We start from the raw sequence: 19380 nt of genomic DNA, 5'->3' as shown, positions 1-19380 counted from the left end.
TTTATACATTAGCCTTGGCTTTAGCCGGGGCCTATGGGGTCCTCAAAGATTTGGGGTCAAATGTCATTAAGGGGGTATTTCCGGTACATAACCAAATACCTTCAAAATGCTTTTTTTCTACAGATTATATGGTTACTGTCTCTGTCTCTATCTGCCTGTCTATAGGTCCATTACGCCGCAATTTCTTTAAGGTGCGGTGCCGATGTATCGATTACTTTTTGTCGCTACTCAACCAACTCGTCGCATTTCCAAGTTAAAATGTGTTTGAATTTATTGCGATACCGCAATGCAGTATTTTGCAGTACGATGCAGTGTGGCACCGCACCGCACCTCAAAGCAATTGCGACGGAGTATCGCCGCGCTCCGACGTATTGTCTATGGGGTGTATCCAGATTTGGGGTCAAATGTCATTAAGAGTCATTTCCGGTATAAAACGAAATACATTTAATTATTAGCTAAGAAAACATAGGACAGTAACGATATGTTTACATAATATTATAATATAATATTCACTTTAAGATTCAATATTTTCTACATATTAAGTGATGTGATCATCAGAATAATGCCAAAAGGGCTCTAGCATTATGTTCATATACGATTGTAATCAGATTTGGCTTAAACATGAAGGAGGGGTCTGTTTTGGGGTCAAAAAGTGTATAATTCTAAAGTTTGTCCAATTTAAATGAAAATTAGTATAATATGTGATCTTGATATGGTTCAAAATATATTAGAGGTCATTTCAAGGTCACCAGAGGTCAACCAAAGGTCAAAAGGGGTCAAATTCTAAAATGTGTCCAATTTAAATGAAAATTAGTATATGTGATTTTGATATGATTCAAAATATATTGGATGTCATTTCAAGGTCACCAGAGGTCAACCAAAGGTCAAAGGGGGTCAAGTTTGTTTAATTTGAATGAAAATTAGTATATATTATGTGGATATGATGCTAAACATGGTAAAGCTCAGCCAAAGGTCAAATGTTTGTATCATATAGATTGTTATTAAATTTTGAGCCTACATTTTTCACGAAAAGATAATCATGTCCATGGTCATTTAAAGGTCATTTTAAGTTCACGGCTACACTTCGTAGCCTTATGAGGCTGCAACATATCTAGTTCTTAGTCTAGCCAAGCTCGGCTAGACTATTGCTTTTCATCGGTTCTTATTTCTTAGTCTAGCCGAGCGACGGCTAGACTCCTGTTTCTCAGCGGTTTCTTTTCTTCTTCTTCTTCTTCTTCTTCTTCTTCTTCTTCTTCTTCTTCTTCTTCTTCTTCTTCTTCTTCTTCTTCTTCTTCTTCTTCTTCTTTCTTCTTCTTCTTCTTCTTCTTCTTCTTCTTCTTTCTTTCTTTCTTTATTTCTTTCTGTCAACCTTTAACATAATTTTCTTTATTTGACCGATTATAACCAAACTTGCGCACAAGCTCCACTACCCCAGCCTTTACATATGACATGACCCATTTGGGGTCAAACGTCACGCATGAGTAATTTTGGCTAAATATGTGATTTTTACCAAAAATGCTTCTTCTCCTACAGATTACGTCGTACAGTAATGAGATTTATACATTGGCCTTGGCTTTAGCCGGGGCCTATGGGGTCCTCAAAGATTTGGGGTCAAAGGTCATTAAGGGGGTATTTCCGGTACATAACCAAATACCTTCAAAATGCTTCTTTTCTACAGATTATATGGTACGGAGATGCGACTGACACATATTCATTGACATTAGCTGGTGTCTATGGGGTCCTCACAGATTTTGAGTTCAAGGTCACACAAGGGCAAAAACGGTTGATTACTGAAAATTACATTAAAATTCAATATTTTCTGCATATTAAGTGCTGTGATCATAAGAATAATGCCAAAAGGGCTCTAGCATTATGTTCATATACGATTGTAATCAGATTTGGCTTAAACATGGAGGAGGGGTCTGTTTTGGGGTCAAAAGGGGGTAAAATTCTACTCAACCAACTCGTCGCATTTCCAAGTTAAAATGTGTTTGAATTTATTGCGATACCGCAATGCAGTATTTTGCAGTACGATGCAGTGTGGCACCGCACCGCACCTCAAAGCAATTGCGACGCAGTATCGCCGCGCTCCGACGTATTGTCTATGGGGTGTATCCAGATTTGGGGTCAAATATCATTAAGGAGTCATTTCCGGTATAAAACGAAATACATTTAAGTATTAGCTAAGAAAACATAGGACAGTAACGATATGTTTACATAATATTATAATATAATATTCACTTTAAGATTCAATATTTTCTACATATTAAGTGCTGTGATCATCAGAATAATGCCAAAAGGGCTCTAGCATTATGTTCATATACGATTGTAATCAGATTTGGCTTAAACATGAAGGAGGGGTCTGTTTTGGGGTCAAAAAGGGTATAATTCTAAAGTTTGTCCAATTTAAATGAACATTAGTATAATATGTGATCTTGATATGGTTCAAAATATATTGGAGGTCATTTCAAGGTCACCAGAGGTCAACCAAAGGTCAAAAGGGGTCAAATTCTAAAATTTGTCCAATTTAAATGAAAATTAGTATATGTGATTTTGATATGATTCAAAATATATTGGATGTCATTTCAAGGTCACCAGAGGTCAACCAAAGGTCAAAGGGGGTCAAGTTTGTTTAATTTGAATGAAAATTAGTATATATTATGTGGATATGATGCTAAACATGGTAAAGCTCAACCAAAGGTCAAATGTTTGTATCATAAGATTGTTATTAAATTTTGAGCCTACATTTTTCACGAAAAGATAATCATGTCCATGGTCATTTAAAGGTCATTTTAAGTTAACGGCTACACTTCGTAGCCTTATGAGGCTGCAACATATCTAGTTCTTAGTCTAGCCAAGCTCAGCTAGACTATTGCTTTCATCGGTTCCTTTCTTCTTAGTCTAGCCGAGCGACGGCTAGACTCCTGTTTCTCAGCGGTTTCTTTCTTCTTCTTCTTCTTCTTCTTCTTCTTCTTCTTCTTCTTCTTCTTCTTCTTCTTCTTCTTCTTCTTTCTTCTTCTTCTTCTTCTTCTTCTTCTTCTTCTTCTTCTTCTTCTTCTTCTTCTTCTTCTTCTTCTTTTTCTTTCTTTAGTCTAGCCGAGCGGCGGCTAGACTCCTGTTTCAGTAGTTTCTTTCTTCTTCTTCTTCTTCTTCTTCTTCTTCTTCTTCTTCTTCTTCTTCTTCTTCTTCTTCTTCTTCTTCTTCTTCTTCTTCTTCTTCTTCTTCTTCTTCTTCTTCTTCTTCTTCTTCTTCTTAGTCTAGCCGAGCGGCGGCTAGACTCCTGTTTCTGGGCGATTTCTTTCTTCTTCTTCTTCTTCTTCTTCTTCTTCTTCTTCTTCTGTCAACATTTAACATAATTTGCTCTAGCTCCTTTATTATTTGACCGATTATGACCAAACTTGGGCACAAGCTCCACTACCCCAGCCTTTACATTTGACATGACCCATTTGGGGTCAAACGTCATGCATGAGTAATTTTGGGTAAAAATGGGATTTTTACCAAAAATGCTTCTTCTCCTACAGATTACATGGTACAGTAATGAGATTTATCCATTGACCTTGGCTATAGCCGGGGCCTATGGGGTCCTCACATATTTGGGGCCAAAGGTCATTAAGGTGGTATTTCCAGCACATAACCAAATACCTTCAAAATGCTTCTATTCCTACATATTCTATGGTACAGAGATGCGACTGACACATATGCATTGACATTAGTTGGTGTCTATGGGGTCCTCACAGATTTTGAGTTCAAGGTCAAACAGGGACAAAAATGGTTGATTACTGAAAATCACTTTAAAATTCAATATTTTCTGCATATTACGTGCTGTGATCATCAGAATAATGCCAAAAGGGCTCTAGCATTATGTGCATGTACGCTTGTAATCAGAATAGGCTTAAACATGGAGGAGGGGGCTGTTTTGGGGTCAAAAGGGGTAAAATTCTAAAGTTTGTCCAATTTAAATGAACATTAGTATATGTGATCTTGATATGATTCAAAATATATTGGAGGTCATTTCAAGGTCACCAGAGGTCAACGAAAGGTCAAAAGGGGTCAAATTCTAATATTTGTCCAATTTAGATGAAAATTAGTATATGTGATCTTGATATGATTCAAAATATATTGGAGGTCATTTCAAGGTCACCAGAGGTCAACTAAAGGTCAAAAGGGGTCAAATTACAAAGTTTATTCAATTTGAATGAAAATTAGTATATGTTATGTGGATATGATGCAAAATGCGGTGAAGGTCATTTCAAGGTCATCAGATGTCATTTCAAGGTCACGGCTAGACTTCGCAGCCTTACTAAGGATGCAATATATCTAGTTCTTCTTCTTCTTTCTGTCAACATTTAACATAATTTGCTCTAGCTCCTTTATTATTTGACCGATTATGACCAAACTTGGGCACAAGCTCCACTACCCCAGCCTTTACATTTGACATGACCCATTTGGGGTCAAACGTCATGCATGAGTAATTTTGGCTAAAAATGTGATTTTTACCAAAAATGCTTCTTCTCCTACAGATTACGTGGTACAATAATGAGATTTATACATTGACCTTGGCTATAGCCGGGGCCTATGGGGTCCTCACAGATTTGGGGTCAAAGGTCATTAAGGTGGTATTTCTGGCACATAACCAAATACCTTCAAAATGCTTCTTTCCTACAGATTCTATGGTACAGAGATGCGACTGACACATATGCATTGACATTAGTTGGTGTCTATGGGGTCCTCACAGATTTTGAGTTCAAGGTCATATAGGGGACAAAATGGTTGATTACTGAAAATCACTTTAAAATTCAATATTTTCTGCATATTACGTGCTGTGATCATCCGAATAATGCCAAAAGGGCTCTAGCATTATGTTCATATACGATTGTAATCAGATTTGGCTTAAACATGGAGGAGGGGTCTGTTTTGGGGTCAAAGGGGTAAAATTCTACTCAACCAACTCGTCGCATTTCCAAGTTAAAATGTGTTTGAATTTATTGCGATACCGCAATGCAGTATTTTGCAGTACGATGCAGTGTGGCACCGCACCGCACCTCAAAGCAATTGCGACGCAGTATCGCCGCGCTCCGACGTATTGTCTATGGGGTGTATCCAGATTTGGGGTCAAATGTCATTAAGGAGTCATTTCCGGTATAAAACGAAATACATTTAATTATTAGCTAAGAAAACATAGGACAGTAACGATATGTTTACATAATATTATAATATAATATTCACTTTAAGATTCAATATTTTCTACATATTAAGTGCTGTGATCATCAGAATAATGCCAAAAGGGCTCTAGCATTATGTTCATATACGATTGTAATCAGATTTGGCTTAAAGATGAAGGAGGGGTCTGTTTTGGGGTCAAAAAGGGTATAATTCTAAAGTTTGTCCAATTTAAATGACAATTAGTATAATATGTGATCTTGATATGGTTCAACATATATTGGAGGTCATTTCAAGGTCACCAGAGGTCAACCAAAGGTCAAAAGGGGTCTAATTTTAAAGTTGGTCCAATTTAAATGAAAATTAGTATATGTGATCTTGATATGATTCAAAATATAATGGAGGTCATTTAAAGGTCACCAGAGGTCAACCAAAGGTCAAAAGTGGTCAAATTGCAAAGTTTGTTTAATTTGAATGAAAATTAGTATATGTCATGTGGATATGATGCAAAACGTGGTGAAGGTCATTTCAAGGGGGAGGCACTGTCCCAGTGCCGAGGAGCTGACAAAATCACTGGGGAGGGGAAAACAGGAGTGCGAGTGGGTAATTATAGGAGGGTCAAGTTTGAGAGAGCGAGTACAGATAGAGGGGAGAAGGAGGGGGGAAATAAGGAGAATGTAGAGAAGGGGAAACAGGAGGGGAAGGGGAGAGAGATTCTGAAGGAGGGAAAAGAAATAAAGAATATGTATTTCATTAGGCTTTGCGAAGTAAATTGGAATAAGAAATTGACAAAGCTGACGAGCCTTTATTAAATAATATTATATATATAGGCCTATAACTATCGTAAGAATATTAATTGAAACGTATAGGGCCTAGCTAGTTTCAAAATAATATGATAAGGAGATTAACGCTGGGTCCCAACATAGTCCATGTTGAGTGGTATCGCGAGTTCATCCATGTTTACTCAAACGAAGCTCTTAAGGTAGAGTCTTTTGTCTTGAAGTGGGACTAATAACCACTTGACTAAACAAAAGAGAGACATTTGGATGTAGTCGGTTACAAGCTCTTACACATGCCCTTCTTTTGAACGCACATTGATACACATGTCCCGAGTTTAAGCGACAAGACGCTGTTGTTGCAGTAACCAACCATACGTTTGCGTTGGAGTAAATTTGAGCAAGAAATCCAATCGATATTTCTGAAGTTGCCGTTCCAGTTAAAGTAACTTCATTCCGCAAGGTCTCTATTGACAAAAGAATACCCGGAGACTGCTTGCTCTAACATCACAAGTGCCATCCAGACAGCGATGCACAGCAACATCCCACAAAAGACTGTCCGTTCTTTTGTTAATCATCCTGAGTGGTGGAATGAGGAGTGTGATGAGGCTTTAAAGAAGAAAACTGGCAAATGGAGAAGATGGAAGGCGCTTCAAACACCTGAGTCTCGCCTAGAGTATAATCAGGCACGAAACACCTACACCTCTATTTCCCGAAAAGCTATATCCTCCCACAAAATACGGGTGCGAGAGAAGATGACTACTGAACTGAAAACAGGGTCAAAGAGCTGGCGGTGGACAGCACGTAGACTAGCTGGGAAGGGTGGAAAGTCTGAAATTCCAGTACTAAAGGCAAATGGAAATACACACATCTCTTCAAAAGACAAGGCAGAATGTTTATCTTCCCTTTTCTGTGAAAAATCTACCATCTCTGAAGAAGACAACAACAAAAGTATCCCAGAGTTGCACACTAGGACTTCTTCCTTCTGCTCGAAGGTTGTGTTCTGGCCCAGCAAAGTTAAGAAAGAGTTACTGAAGCTAGATATCAACAAAGCTTCTGGCCCAGATGATGTTCCTGCTCTTGTCCTGAAGATGGCGGCTCCTGAACTTGCTACTCCACTCGCTCGCCTCTTTATATTATGTTTTGACAAAGGTTACATGCCAGCTCAGTGGAAGTGTGCGCATGTTATCCCATGCTACAAGAAGGGTGATAAACATACACCTGGGAACTACAGGCCCATCTCTCTGCTGTATATTATGTCAAAAGTGATGGAGAAGCTTGTTAGTAAGAAAATGTGGAAACACCTGGATGAACATCATCTGATCTCCCCTCGGCAGTTTGGTTTCAGGGCTGGTCACTCTACATCAGATGCTTTGACATATGTCTCGCAATGTCTTGCCAACTCGCTCAACAACAGAGGAGAAGCACGGGTCGTCTGCCTTGACATCAGCAGAGCTTTAGACCGTGTGTGGCACACTGGTCTGCTTGAGAAACTTTCTGCACTAGGGTTTTCAGGTACTCTTCATGCTTGGCTGACGGACTATCTCAAAGATAGATCACTGAAGGTCGTCCTGAATGGGAGGGAGTCTGGATCGAAAAGAATCAATGCTGGGGTACCCCAGGGCTCCATACTAGGCCCCCTCCTGTTTATCATCTTCATTGACGACATCTCACAAGATCTAAACAATCAGTCCATCTTGTACGCAGATGATGCTACCATTATGTCCTTCATCAAATCTAGAGAAGATAGACTTCCTGCTGCAGCATCTCTCAACCGGGATTTGGCCAAGATCGAGATATGGGCTAAGACATGGAATGTCCTGTTTGGTGCTCCCAAATGTAAAACCACTACCATCTCCAACCGAAGAGATGCTGATGGCAACCATCCACCACTTCACTTTTTTGGTGTAACTCTTGAAGAAGCTGAAAGCGTGGACCTTCTAGGTCTTACATTGAATAACAACTTGTCCTGGAACCAAGTAGTCACCAAAATGTCAAAGACAGCCGGTCAGCGACTGGGACTCTTTAGAAGAGCTTCGCCCTATATTCTACCTGCACAGAGAGCCATCATCTACAAGGCCATGATACGGTCAAAAATGGAATATGCCAGTAGTGCTTGGACTGGTGCAACTCCCACCTCACTAGCTCAGCTTGACTCCATCCAAAATAGAGATAAGCGTGTCATTGGTCAAAAAGTAAACATACTTATGAGACCATTTTTGGACCACAATGTACATAAGGACCAGTGATTACACTGACAAAATTTCATCTGTATAGCTCTCTCACTTCTTGGTGATGTCAAAAACTTTTGGATACCCCGTCGTATGCATTGATATTAGCTGGTGTCTATGGGGTCCTCACAGGGGACAAAAAGGGTTGATTACTGAAAATCACTTTAAAATTCAATATTTGCTTTGATCATCAGAATAATGCCAAAAGGGCTTTAGCAGTATGTGCATATAGGATTGTAATCAGACTTGGCTTAAATATGGAGGAGGGGTCTGTTTTGGGGTCAAAAGGGGAAACATTTTTAAGTTTGTCCAATTTGAATGAAATTAGTATATGTGATGTTGATATGATTCAAAACATAATGAAGGTCATTTCAAGGTCATCAGAGGTCAACAAAAGGTCAACTGTTTGTATGGAATTGATTGTTATTAAATTTTAAGCCTACATTTTTCACGAAAAGATAATTATTTCTAAAATAATTTCAAGGTCATCAGATGTCATTTCAAGGTCACGGCTAGACTTCGTGAACTTACAATGACGCAATATATCTAGTTACACAGCCGTTGACTACGGCTGTGTCTTTCTTCTTCCAGGATCTTCTTCTTCTTCTTTACACAACCCGAGATACCTTTAAAATGCTTCTCCCACAAATTACATAGGAGAGTGATGCCACTTATACACATGCATTATTAGTACCCAGTGTCTATGGGGTCCTCAGAGATTTAGGGTCAAAGGTCATTAAGCCGTCACTTCCGGTATAAAACGAAATACCTTTAAAATGCTACTGCTCCCACAAATTACGTAGGACAATGACGCCACTTACATTTATGCATTGTTATTACGCAGTGTCTATGGGGTGCACACGGATTTGGGGTCAAATGGGTCACTTCCGGTATAAAACGAAATATCTTCAAACATTTTTATTAACCAAGAAAAACATAGCACAGTAACGGTATGTTTATACATGGATTGATATTACCCAGTGTATGCGTGGTATTTTTTATTTGGGGTCAAAGGTTATTAAGGGGTCACTTCCGGTCTAAAACGAAATTCTGCAAAATGCCTCTTCGGGCACAAATAACATATAGCAGAGTGATGCCACGTGCACACATGCATTGACATTAGCCAATGTCAATGGGATGTTCAGAGATTTTTTGTTCAAAGGTTATTAAGGGTCACAAAATCACGGCTATGTTCGTGGTCTTAGACCACAGTTATGTTCATGTCTAGTTCTTTATTCTTCTTTTGTCGACCTTTACATTTACTCTAGCACTCACATGCTTACACTGATTTTGATCTAACTTGGTCACAAGCATCATTGACTATGCCCCTACATGTCACATCAAACTCGTTTGTCAAAGGTCACGTAGGGGTCATAGGGGTCAAAACGTTGATTTCAACTCAAAATGCTTCTCCCACAGATTACGGATGACAGTGACGCCACTTGCACAGATGCATCGTCATTACCCAGTGTCTATGGCGTCCTCACAGATTGGGGGTCAAAGGTCATTAAGGGGTCACTTCCGGTATAAAACGGAAAATATTCCATTTTTTTGCTAAGAAAAACATAGGACAGTAACGATATGTTCACACACAAATTGTAGTTACCCTGTGTATATGTGGTATTTTTGTATATAGGGTCAAAGGTCATTAAGGGATCACTTCCGGTATAAAACAAAATAAAAAAATGTTTCTTCTCTCACAAATTACGTAGGACAGTGATGCCACTTGCACACATGCATTGTTATTACCCAGTGTATATGGGGTCTTCGCTGATTTGGGTTCAAAGGTCATTAAGGGGTCACTTCCGGTATAAAACGAAAACCTTCAAAAATGTATCTGCTAAGAAAAATATAGCACAATGACGGCATGTTCATAAAAGAATCGTGGTAACCGGTATTTTTGTGTCAGTTCCTCAGAACTGACACCTTCTAATACAGGTTTGACGATCATCTGACAAATAGAGTATGTGACGTCAACATTGATATCGATATTAATTAGGCTGTTCCAGTTAAATTACATACCCATTGGCCATTTGTTGTTACATTTAATTTACATATTCCCTCTGAAATAATGGCCCCAAAATAGCTGTTCCATTTAATTTACATACTCCCTCTGGAATAGATTTCCCCTAATCAAATTGCATATTGTGAATTTCAATCTATCAAATTGCATAGCTTCACTGTAAATAAGAGGGATTTTTTTTTAACTTTTTTTTTTTTTTTTACAGAATTTTTTTAATTTATTTTTTAATTTATTTATATTTATTTTTTTAAATTTTATGGGGGGTACTCATTTAATGTGGTAATTACTATTATTACAAGATAAAAATATAAACATTTCAGTTGAAAACCGCTAATGTTAAATAAGAAATTAAATAAAAAGAAATGAATGCAAACCAGCCCTTCAATACAAATAATTATGCAATACATGTATTTCCATCAAAAGTCTATCTCACGTAATTGAATAATAATAATACCCGTGTCCGATTGAACTGACACCAATTTTTCAGGAATAATTTGTTTTCAGGTCATTAAGGGGTCACTTCCGGTATAAAACAAAAACCTTCAAAAATTGTATTTGCTAAGAAAAACAGTAAGGACAGTAACGGTATATTCATAAATGAATTGTGGTTACAAAATGTAAATGTGGTGTTTCAAAAATTTTTATTATCTAAGGACAACATAGGACAGTAACGGTGTGTTCGCACATGAATTGTGGTTACCCAATTTATTTGTGGTATTTTTTATTTGTGGTCAAAGGTCATTAACGGGTCACTTCCGGTATAAAACGAAGACTTAAAACGAAAAACCTTCAAAAAATTGTAATTGCTAAGAAAAACATATGACAGTAACGGTGTGTTCGCACATGAATTGTGGTTACCCAATTTATCTAGGCTGTCACTTCCTGTCAAAAACCAACAATGTTCAACATTTTTATTAGCCAGAAAAAAACATAGCAGAGTCACGGTATGTTCACACATGACTTGATACTACATAGTAAATAAATTGTATTTTTTCATTTGAGGTCAAAAGTCATTAAGGGACCACTTCCGGTATAAAAGGAAATACAGATGTCACATGATCAACTTCCGGTCAAAGTCATCCACTTCCGGTCAAAGGCCAAAACTAGGATTTTCACTAAAAATGCTACTCCTTCCACGTATAACATAAAAGTTCAAAGGTCATTAAGGGGTCACTTCCGGTAAAAAACCAAAAATGTTCAAACATTTTTATTTGCCAGAAAAAACATAGCAAAGTACCGAAATGTTCGCATGACTTGTTATTGCATAGTAAGTATATGGTATTTTTTTCATTTGGGGTCAAAGGTCATTAAGGGGCCACTTCCGGTTAGAAACCAAAAAAAATTGATTTTCACTAAAAATGCTTCTTCCACATATTACATTGCACCGTGACGTCACTTGCACACATGCATCACCTAGAGCCAGTGTCTAAAAGCTATGCAGAGAATTGGGATAAAATGTGATTAAGGGACCACTTCTGATGTTAAAAAAATACCTTCAAAGATACCTGGCAGCTGTACATGTCCGCGGTCGCAGACGCAACCATATCTAGTTGCACTGCCGCCATCAGGGGCAGTGCTTTCTTTTTACCGCGGTATTTTTCTTTCTTTCTTCTTTCTTTCTTTCTTTCTTTCTTTCTTTCTTTCTTTCTTTCTTTCTTTCTTTCTTTCTTTCTTTCTTTCTTTCTTTCTTTCTTTCTTTCTTTCTTCTGTCAACATCATAATCAGCCATCGTAGCCACACGCTTTCAGCCATGTTGATCATAGTTGGTCACTAGGACCATTGAGTGGTGCCACAAATGTGACATGATCATTTCCGGTCAATGGTCATCTACTTCCAGTCAGTGGCCAAAAACGTGATTTTCACTCAAATGCTTCCCCTTCCACATGCTACATAGCACCGTGACGTCACTTGCACACAAACATCATCTATGGTCAGTGTTTAAAAGTTCTTCACAGAGTTGGGATCAAAGGTCATTAAGGGGTCACTTCCGGTCAAAAACCAAAAATGTTTAACATTTTTGTTAGCCAGAAAAAACATAGCAGAGTCACGGTATGTTCACACATGACTTGTTATTGCATAGTAGATATATAGTATTTTTTTATTTGAAGTCAAAGTTCATTAAGGGGACACTTCCGGTTAGAAACCTAAAATTTTGATTTTCACTAAAAATGCTTCTTCCACATATTACATAGCATGCATCATCTATGGCCAGTATCTATAAGATCTTTACATAATGGGGATCATAGGTCTTTAAGCGGTCACTTCCGGTATAAAACAACATACATTCAAAATTTGTTATTAGCTACGAAAAGCATAGGATAGTAACAGTATGACCACATGCGGCATGTTCACGCAAGAATTGTGGTTACCCAGTTTATACAGGGTGTCCCAGATAATTTATACCGTGTTTGAACAAAATATCAAAAATATATAGCCAACAGTATATCTAATTTAATAAGCGCAATACAATGCCACACATGTCTCCTACTTATTCTGTGACTTTCATGGAAATAGCTTGATTCGTTTTGACGTGACATTGCTATTACTGAAAATGGACGAAAACTGCATGTGTGTAATACCATCATAACACATGGATCCTTTGTCACCATCGTCCTGCCGCACTGTGCATAATATTGGAGAAATCCTACGTTCTTCGATAGGAAATACACCAAATTTGGCACAGATGTAGAGCGACAATGCTAAATAATTCTTGATATGGGATTAAGTGAAACATTTCAATATGACATCAGATATTTAGGTTGAAAAACATACTTTTTTTGTGATTTTTACCACAATTTTTACCCAAAAATGTCATTATTACAGATGATATAACTTCCTCAAGGATCCGCCGCAGTAAATTTTAATCTTCTTTGTTACGTAGCTGTGGGTTTGCCCATATACTGTGGACATAATGCATGCTGTGACACTAAGGACGAACCTTCTCTATACTTTTATGAAAAATCCATCTCTGCCAGTATTTCAAATGATGAAACTCGCACACCTCAATGATTGTCTTCAAAACTGCCGCCAAATAAAGAATAGTTCAAGGTCACTCAAGCGTAGCAAATCCTTTATTCCATACAATGATTGCTTCGTAACATCATAAATAATCGATAGATATCGACTATTTAGTAGAAGTAAGAACAGAACACAGCAAAATACTGCATAACATTACTTTGTGCTGAACGGTTAGTAATTTTACAGATTTTCAAAATAGGTTGCTTTGTCAAAACTTAATTTACCATTTTTACGCAATCCTCTCTAACCTCTCCTAGAAACGTCCATTTTTTAAAATCTAAAAAATCTGAGAAAGCTAAATATATGTTGAACTTAAAATGTAAAACAATATGACCAATAGAAATGCCCTTCATACATAACAAAATCCATCTTTCTCGGTATAAATCATTCTGGGACACCCTGTATGTAATATTGTTGCGGGGTCAAAGGTAATTAAGGGGTCAGGCGGAAGTGCATGCTCCCTGTCGCTGGCGACCGCAACCATATCTAGTTCTTCTTCTTCTGTCAACATTTACATTTGCTCTAGCACTGACATGCTTACATCGATTTTGACCTAACTTGGTCACAACCATCAGTGACCATGCTCCTACATGTCACATGTAACTCGTGAGGTCAAAGGGCACGCATGAGTCAAAGGGGTCAAAACCCGATATTTCAACTCAAAATGCATCTTCTCCCACAAATTACGTAGGACAGTGACGCCACCTGCACACACGCATTGCAATTACCCAGTCTCTATGGGGTGTACACATATTTGGGGTCAAAGGACATTAAGGGGTCACTTCCGGAATAAAGTGAAATACCTTCAACAATTTTTATAGCTAATAAAACATAGGACAGTAACGGTATGTTCACACATGAATTGTGGTTACTCACTAAATATGCGGTATGTTTTTATTTAGGGTCAAATGTCATTAAGGGGTCACTTCCGGTATAAAACGAAATACCTTCACAAAATTTTATCATCTATGGAAAACAAAGGACAGCAACGGTATGTTTACACATGAATTGTGGTTACCCAGTTTGTATTTAGTATTTTTATTTGGGGTCAAAGGGGCTCACTTCAGGTATAGAACGAAATAGCTTCAAAAATCACTTCACAGCGACGGTACATTCACACATTAATTTATGTTACATACGTGATAAATCAACGTGTTTATACGTGATAATTTTTATTTTGGGTCAAAGTTCATTGAGGGATCACTTCCGGTCCGAGACGAAAAACTTTAAAAATGCCTGTTCTGCCACAAATAACATGGCAGAGTGATACCACGTGCACACATGCGTTAACATTAGCCAATGTCTATGGGATTTACGTAGATTTTGGGATCAAAGGTCATTAAGGGGTCACAAAACGGCTGTGTTCGTGGTCTTAGACCACAGCTATGTCTAGTTAAGTTTGAATCACAAAACCGAAAATGCATATTAACCAAGTCGCTGTCAAAGCAAATAGGACACCAGTGCCTCTTAGAAGTAACCTCTCTTGTTGTGATTAGTCAACAAAATCCACTTTTTGTGCTCTAGTCCATTCACTACTGGAGTACTGCCACACTATATGGGATCCTTATCAGCAGTCAAACACTGACAAAGTGCAAAGATGAGCAGCTATAGGTTCGTGTTCAACGACTAAAGTTGTCAATTCAGTGTTTCAAATATGCTTGATTGACCTGATTGTGATAGCCAAGAAACCCGGTGAACCAGTGCTCCCCTTCAGCTTGTTGATATGGAACCCCACAGTCTTATACCAAATAACATTGCTCATCTCCCATAAGCCAGGGGATATATTAGACTTTATTTCAACACGGAAAGCCCAATTCAACAAAAGTTGTTCTTCCTTGGGGCCGTGCATACAAACATATATACATGTACAAAATAACAAACAATTACAAACGCTTATATTATCTAGACTTACACATACAAAAATGTATTACAAACTCAGTCAAAATTATTAATTGTCAAAAGCCAAAATGATACTTATGGTTACATACTTACCATGTTTACAGGCATAGCTTTATGATTTTTTAATGTTGGAGAATTTTGGATATTATTTTCTAGTTCATTCCAGCATACAGCACCTCTATATGACAGCCTGCGCTTTTTGTACTCTGTTCTTGGCAGGGGAATAGTTACATTACTTTGGCTTTGACGAAAATTATAGCTATTGTTTACATGACTGAAAATATGACTCAAATAAGGAGGTGCAAGATGATTCAAGATTTTGTAGGTTAAAATTAAACAATTTGAGTTTTACAGTAGTTGATTTAAAACAACAGTCACAAGACTTACTATTTGCAGAGCTGTGGTAGCTTGCGACCTGCATCTACAGGTCTTCTTTAGCCACTGAAGAGATTATTCCACTTGACTTGCCTCTTGACTACCAGATATTGATTGGTTTTGGTCAAGTGACAAAATATTGTTGTAAACAACTGGAAGATCATGGCGCCCCCGGTCTCTGTTGAGGTCGCTGCCAGTTCTCCTTATTTGGATCGCTTCTCTGACCCCTCTCCTGAACCAGTCTTCTTCACGGTCGATAATGCGTACGCCATCCCAGTCGATGCTATGGTGATCCTTAGTGATGTGCTCACCAACTGGGGAAGTGGGGCGTTCATGCATGTTCGCTAATACGTGTTCTTAATGGTCTGGCACTTTCCCCTACATATGATGAAGAACAGTCTAAACATTTGAGGCCATAAACGGCCCCCGATTTGTCCAGCTTGTCGGTCTTGTCTTTGGGAGCTACAAGAAGGGAACGTATAGTGTTCTGGGGCTTAACATGGGTTACAATGCCATGGGATCTTAATACACGCCTCAGACTTTCCGAAACACCGGCCAGATATGGGATGGTAACCCAACCTTTGACTTGTTGTTCAGAGTCACTATTGCGAACGTGCCGTTTGGCATTGGTTTTGTTGGTAGCTGTGTCCAATGTCCATTTATCGTACCCACATACCGCTAAAGATTTGTGAATGCTATTGAGTTCATGGGCAAGGTCCTCCTCCTTGGTGACAATAGAGGAAGCTCTATCAACGAGGGTACGTACCACACCCAGTTTGTGCTGCAAAGGGTGGTGGGAGGCAAAGTTCAGGTATTGATTGGTGTGGGTAGGCTTGCGATAAATCTGAAAAGACAATGAGCCGTTCTCTTCGCGTTTGACCATGACGTCAAGCATGGGAAGTTGTCCATTGGATTCGCGTTCCATGGTGAACTTTATGGATGAATGGCAGGTGTTTGATTTGAGTTTTGTCTGTCAATTAATGGTTTCCAATTAAGTTCAGCACGGACATCTCTGCTAGGTGTGTCCCATTTTGCACCAAGATAGTTCTTGTAGCCCTGTATTGAATAACTTGAACTTTCTTTGAAACAGTAACACCACAATTTCCCCATATAACACTACAATAATCTAAGTGTGGCAGAACAATAGCATTATACACAGTACATAAAATATCATTAGGAGACAATTTGCCTGCATTGTTTTAGCATGAACATACCTTTTAGGCTTTTTTTACGTACATTATTGATTTGCTCATTCCAAGTTAATGTGTCATCAATAATTACACCGAGATGTTTACATTTATTAACTTTCTTTATAGTTACACCATTTATGTTGATAGATAATTCATTAACACGGTTCTTAATTGTATTTAGTCTTTGTCTAGACCCTATTAGCATAAATTCAGTTTTATCAGTATTCAGACTAAGTTTATTACTTTGTAACCAATTATTTATAATTTATAAATCATTATTAATACACTCCATGATATCATTTGACGAGTTAGAAGCATAGTACAACACAGTATCATCTGCATACATATTAACTTTACAATGAGAAACATAATTTGGTAAATCATTTATATAAATTAGAAAAGCGAGTGGTCCGTCAATTGAGCCCTGGGGTATTCCACAAACAGTTTCTGTAAATTTATTTATTTTATTTTTGATAGACAAATCCAGAGAATAAAACTCACGTTTCTTAGCTTTCGATAGCAGGGTATGCCATCTTGATCACAGGTGCTTTCCAGGCTCACTGCATCTCCCGCGGGAACTGGTAGTCTCGTTCCTACGATGTGATGTATGCTTAATCAGTGAGTCATATACGTGGTCAAGAGAATACATTCCAATGTCTCTGTTCATGGTTTTGTTGCCCCCTCTGCGAATACATATTGCTTCGCGGATCTTTCTGGTGTGTTGATTTGAGTCCTTGTCTATGATTTTCGCCCCCTCCCAGTTGATAACATGGTTTTCCTGAGAAATGTGGTCGGTAATGGCGGACTTGTTTTGTTCTGTCAATGATTCTTTTCTTTTTGCTCTGGTGTAATTTCTGTTGCTTGTTATCTTCTCGGCGTCCTTTTGATGTTCTTTCAGTCTTGTTGCAAACGCTCTACCTGTTTCGCCCACATACATTTTGTCACATCCTTTGCAATCCACTCTGTATACCACTTCACAAGTCTCGTTGGGATCCCGCTTATCTTTTGGATGCACTAGAAGGCTCTTTAACGTGTTGTGGGGTTTCATGGCAGTAGCGATCCGGTGTTTCCAGAAAATGCGTTGGAGCTTTTCTGACAGTCCTTCAATGTATGGAATGACGACCATTCCTTTAGATGGGTCGTTGTCTGATTTTTTGGTTTTTGCGTCTTTCTTAGCTTTGTTTTTCATTTGTTGTTTGACCTTTTCAATTGTCCATTTTGGGTAGCCGCAGTTTGCAAGGGCTATTCCTATTCTTTCCTCCTCTTCCTTTTTGTCTTCATCTTCAGTCACTATGTTGTGCATTCTATCTAAGAGTGTTCTTATTACGCCGAGTTGTTGGTGTAGAGGATGTTGTGAGGTAAAGTTAAAGTACTGGTCTGTGTGGGTCTTTTTACGGTAGACCAATAACTTGACTGTTCCATCTTGTTTTCGAACGATCAGGGTGTCAAAAAATGGTATCTTTCTATCGTCCTCCTCTTCATGGGTGAATTTTATGTTTCCGATGGGGTCTATGGTATTGAGGTGTTCGGTTAGCTGCTCGGTTGTGCCCTTTTGGATGATTTCGAGGATATCGTCGACATAACGTCGCCACAATTTTGGTTTGCAATCTAGTGGTGCGCTGGCAATGGCCTGTTCTTCCAACCACTCCATATAAATGTTGGCGATGATGGCACTTACTGGGCTACCCATAGCTGTCCCGAAGCGTTGGTGATATATGTTGCCACGGAAAGAGAAGTATGTAGTTGTCACAGTAAACTCAAGTAATTCCATGACGTCTTCCACACTGAGATTTGTGCGTGACGGAAGAGAAATATCTTGTTCTAATTTCGTCTTGATGACTTCCAACGCTTTTTCTACCGGAGTGTTAGTAAAAAGAGATACAACATCATGTGAGTTGAACATGTCTTCTTCATCTATGTAAATGCCTGTTAGCTCTTCCGCGAGAGATTTTGAGTTGGTCACGTGGTGTTCAGTGTTCCCTGCAATTGGTGCAAGGATCTCTGCTAAGGCTTTTGAAGTTTGATAACTTACACTGCCGATACAATCTACAATTGGTCTTATTGGGTCACCCTGTTTGTGTATTTTTGTAGTGCAGTATAAACGAGGGGTGTTCTCGGCTGTGGGATAAAGTAACCGGTACTGTCCTTCCTCAATCTTCTTTTCAGATTTAAGCCTTTGTAAAATGCTGACAAGCTTCCTTTTGTAACTTGGAGTGGGGTCTTTTTTGAGCTTTTCGTAAGTTCTTTCATCGCTCAACATGGTTTCCTCTTTGTTCTCGTACGTGTCTTTTGATTGCACAACAGTACATTCTGTTGAGATCTTTTGACTTCTGAAGCTCTTTGAGGGCAATTTTTTCATCTTTGGAAATGTTTGAAGTGGGTATTTTGGCTGACTTAAGTGTGCCTGCAACTTCCATACGTAAGTTTTGTGCTTCATCAGCAGGTAGTTTTGCACAGGCTGTCTCACATGCCACGATGAATTCATCATTGGGAATCCTATCGGCTGACACAGCAAAGCCTAAATAAACCCCGTGATAACAATTTCTGTTGAGGATCGGTAAGCTCTTTTTCTGATATATTTCTTACCCATTTGTGAAGTTACCCATATGTGAAGTAGCTGATATATTTCTGAAGTAGCTGATATATGTGAAGTAGCTGATATGTGAAGTAGCTGATATATGTGAAGTAGCTGATATATTTCTTACCCA

General features: G+C 38.5%; 2 protein-coding genes across 2 annotated transcripts; both read right to left on the bottom strand.

The window, feature by feature from the left end:
• Window positions 1-15813: 15813 nt before the first annotated feature.
• LOC140170514 (uncharacterized) lies at window positions 15814-16407 on the bottom strand. Its single transcript, XM_072193869.1, has one exon. The coding sequence runs from the start codon at window positions 16405-16407 to the stop codon at window positions 15814-15816; it is 594 nt and encodes a 197-aa protein (XP_072049970.1).
• A 52-nt stretch (window positions 16408-16459) lies between these two features.
• Window positions 16460-19031, bottom strand: LOC140170513 (uncharacterized). Its single transcript, XM_072193868.1, has 2 exons — window positions 17234-19031; window positions 16460-16608 (listed from the first exon to the last, which is right to left on the bottom strand). Exons 1-2 carry the CDS (start codon window positions 19029-19031, stop codon window positions 16460-16462), a joined length of 1947 nt encoding a protein of 648 aa, XP_072049969.1.
• Window positions 19032-19380: the final 349 nt, after the last annotated feature.

Source organism: Amphiura filiformis, chromosome 14 (assembly GCF_039555335.1).
Source record: "Amphiura filiformis chromosome 14, Afil_fr2py, whole genome shotgun sequence".
Taxonomy (NCBI): Eukaryota; Metazoa; Echinodermata; class Ophiuroidea; order Amphilepidida; family Amphiuridae; genus Amphiura; species Amphiura filiformis.
Note: the sequence above shows the minus strand (reverse complement) of the source record. Positions and strands in the feature narration are given on the sequence as shown.

What these genes read in the sequence shown, in the direction of transcription:
- LOC140170514 (XM_072193869.1), bottom strand. Translation starts at nt 16,407, where the DNA reads ATGGAACGCGAATCCAATGGACAACTTCCCATGCTTGACGTCATGGTC.
- LOC140170513 (XM_072193868.1), bottom strand. Translation starts at nt 19,031, where the DNA reads ATGAAAAAATTGCCCTCAAAGAGCTTCAGAAGTCAAAAGATCTCAACA. An exon ending in CAGTTCCCGCGGGAGATGCA is followed by an intron (nt 16,609 to 17,233) that starts GTGAGCCTGGAA and finishes TGCCACACTTAG; the next exon opens with ATTATTGTAGTGTTATATGG.